Source organism: Pinus tabuliformis, chromosome 7 (genome assembly GCF_031772625.1).
Source record: "Pinus tabuliformis cultivar Carrire ecotype Pingquan chromosome 7, CPIR1, whole genome shotgun sequence".
Classification (NCBI taxonomy): Eukaryota; Viridiplantae; Streptophyta; class Pinopsida; order Pinales; family Pinaceae; genus Pinus; species Pinus tabuliformis.
Genome location: NC_142293.1, coordinates 1,174,027,588 through 1,174,030,774, shown reverse-complemented (window position 1 = coordinate 1,174,030,774; position 3,187 = coordinate 1,174,027,588). Strand labels below are relative to the sequence as shown.

The 3,187-nt window shown below is 43.3% G+C and overlaps 1 protein-coding gene across 1 annotated transcript; it reads left to right on the top strand.

Moving 5' to 3' along the window:
• Positions 1 to 2,219: 2,219 nt before the first annotated feature.
• On the top strand, positions 2,220 to 2,603 carry LOC149251636 (uncharacterized). Its single transcript, XM_089453948.1, has one exon. The coding sequence runs from the start codon at positions 2,220 to 2,222 to the stop codon at positions 2,601 to 2,603; it is 384 nt and encodes a 127-aa protein (XP_089310074.1).
• Positions 2,604 to 3,187: the final 584 nt, after the last annotated feature.

Sequence of the window (3,187 nt, the reverse complement as noted above, 5' to 3'; positions counted from 1 at the left end):
CAATATTTCAATCTGAATTACATCCTAGATAATGCCACTCAGCTTAGTGTGGGGATCAAGTACTTGGACAATGAAAGATGACAATGGTGGCAATGGCATCAATGTTTCTATGGAAGGCCCTTGACTTGGGACACATTCAGAAAAGCTCTCATGGATCGCTTTGACCATGTTTTTGCTTTTTTGGGTCATCTCGCTAAGATCTCACAGACTGGAACAATGGATGAATATATTACAGCCTTTAAAGCCTTAGATTTCCGCACTTTAGGTATACAAGAAGAGTTCTACACGGAATGTTTTATCAGTGGTATTAAAGAGGCCATACAAGCCCACGTTTGACTACACCACCCTCCCTCATGGCTGCAGGCTTGCAGGATAGCTCGTGAAGTAGAATGTGCATTAGCGACCTAGTCCAATCGCCCAAATTTCATCGCCAAGGGTTGCCCCCCACAAGCTCACAGCACTACGCAAACACTCAAAGTTCAAAAGGTGTCACCTACAGAAATGGCGGAAAGAAAAAAGAAGGGATTATGTTACTACTGTGATGAAAAATACTCCCCCTGGCATAAATGCAAGGAGCCCAATTTTTTCAAATTGATGTTATTGATCACAGCTCATCGGAGGAAGCCCCACCACTTGACGAACCAGAGGAGGAAGAAGAGGACAACCAAAAGGAAAATGTACTTGAAGAACTAGTTATTTTGCTGCATGCTTTGGCAGGGATTTCTTCGCCTCAAACTCTCAAAATCAAAGGTTTTATAAAGCATCGCCCAATAGTAGTCTTGATTGATAGTTGAAGTACACATAATTTTATCCATAAAAGAGTCGTGGAAGTAGTGCATTGTTTTGTACGAGCAGTTTCTAACTTCCAAGTCCAAATTTCTGATGGGGGAACAATGAAATGTGAAGGCGAATGTGAAAATATCAAACGTCAAATGCGGGATTATCAGTTAAAGACCCACATGTTTTCCATACACATGGGAGAGTGCGACATTGTCCTAGGTGCTAAATGGCTTCACACACTTGGCCCAATCACAATGGATTTCCAGGAGTTATATATGAGATTTAAGCAAAACAACCACACACATACCCTCTGCCATAGAAAATTTTAAGGGCAATGTTCGCCCTTTGGCGAAATTAAGGGGTTTTAAATTTTTAGTGGGCGAATATTTTGTATTATAGTACATTTTTACAAATCACCTCAAATAGCCCACCTTATTTTAAGGGAGAGGGTAAAAAAGGTAAATTTAGCCTTTGAAATTAGGAGTTACAACTTTCCATTCACCCATTTTCAAGAATAGGTTTTATTTAAGTGAATCCTATGGGCCAAAGGCCCAAATACCATATTTATAAAAGAGGTATGGTAAATTAATAAAAATATAAATAAATGAGAGGTATGGTAAATAAATAAAACTTTTTTTATATTTACTCCATAAGTCACCTTATATACATGCAAGGGTGTAAACAAATAAAAATATAAGTAAAGTGGAGGTATGGTAAATAAATAAAAATATAAATAAACTAGACGCATGGTAAATAAATAAAATCTCTTTTTATATTTAGTCCATAACCCTCGTTATACACCCATAGGAAAGATCTGGGGAGAGATGGCCATCGCTGGTAGTTTTTTCTGTGTAGGGAAGGGAACCCTCGCCACTGCGGTCGTCGGAGGCGGCGTGGGAGGGAAGGATGCAGCCTGTGCTCCTCACAGGATCGATATTCAGAGCGCGGCACTGGTATGCTGTGACCCCTCACAAGATATCGGAAATGCCCTGATCAAGTGGCTCAACGCTTGGGAAGTTCCGGATCTTCTCGACGTGGCAGTCACCCCTCGTCCAAATCATCTACTGTTTGATGGAAAAAATAAAACCGATCTGACGGAGAAGCCAGTAAAGCCGTCCGAGGTCAGAGATCCGCAGACATTTTTTGTCTTTTGGCCCAGAACCCATCCTGGGGGCGGGAAACTGTTAGAGATTGGCCTGATCTTCACAGGATTCGCCAGTCTGATGAGCGTCAGGCAGATACCTCCTCAGGCGTTTACTGCATGCAAAGTCAGGGGAATGCATGAGGCAGATCTGCCTCTTCACACAAATGCATGGCCCTAACCCTGCAGATCCAGGCCGGATCTATCTGATACGAGCAAGTTTCAAGACTCCCAAGAATCTAGGCAGCAGATTGGAGGAGATACACATCATTTCAACAGAGGGATCACAGATCGAGACATGCAAATGAAGGAACATCCCAATAAGAGCCCAGATCTGGAAGACTGCTTACAGCCAGATCACAAGGCAATCAGCAACGACACTGGCTCAGGATCAGGATCTCAGCTTAAACGCAGACATCAGGTAAACAAAGCTCGATTTCAGATTTTCATTAAAACCCCAGATAAGCAATCCTCTCTAGTATGGGTACATGCAGAAAGTAATGTTCTGCAGCTGAAGCAGCAAATTTGGGCTCTGACTGGATATCCTGGTCAGATCCAACATTTAGTAAATGGCAGAAGGTCTCTCCAGGACAACAGAACTCTACCAAGCTATGAGATTAGCTCTGGAGAAACCATTTTTGTGAACCTCAGACTGAGAGGAGGAGCCCTTCCTCAGGGCTAGCCTAGCAGCTCAAGAGGAGACAAAGGGAAAAAGTCAGCTCCCCAGCATCAGCCTAAGGGAGGTCCCTCCTACAAAAACATCCTTCAAGGAAGGAGAGATCCAGGGCCCTCTCCAGATCAAGGCGGATATACACCTAGGCCATACATAGTAGACCAACTAGGGCAAACTCTAGCCCTTAATTTTGATTCCTCAGGGCTGGATGATTATGTTAAGTCATATGAAACGCAGGCCCTAATATGGCGATTCAACATCTTTTGGCCAACACCAACGAATCTATTTCACTGGATCTTCACCAATTGGACCATGGAATGCAATATACGCTTATGCTCCAAAGGGTTCTTCATAGTCAGATTTGCATCCAGGGAAGCCAGAGAAACAATCATCAATGCCGGGCCTTGGTTCTGGGGAACGGCGGGGCTGTTCATGACCCCATGGTTTACAGACTTCGATCCAAACAAAATGACAGTCTCCAAAATGCCGGTCTGGGTCCGTCTATACAACCTTCCTCTACACTTCTGGAGTGAACGAGTCTTGGAAGGAATCGGGAACAGCATAGGGAAATACATCAAAATAGATATGGAAAG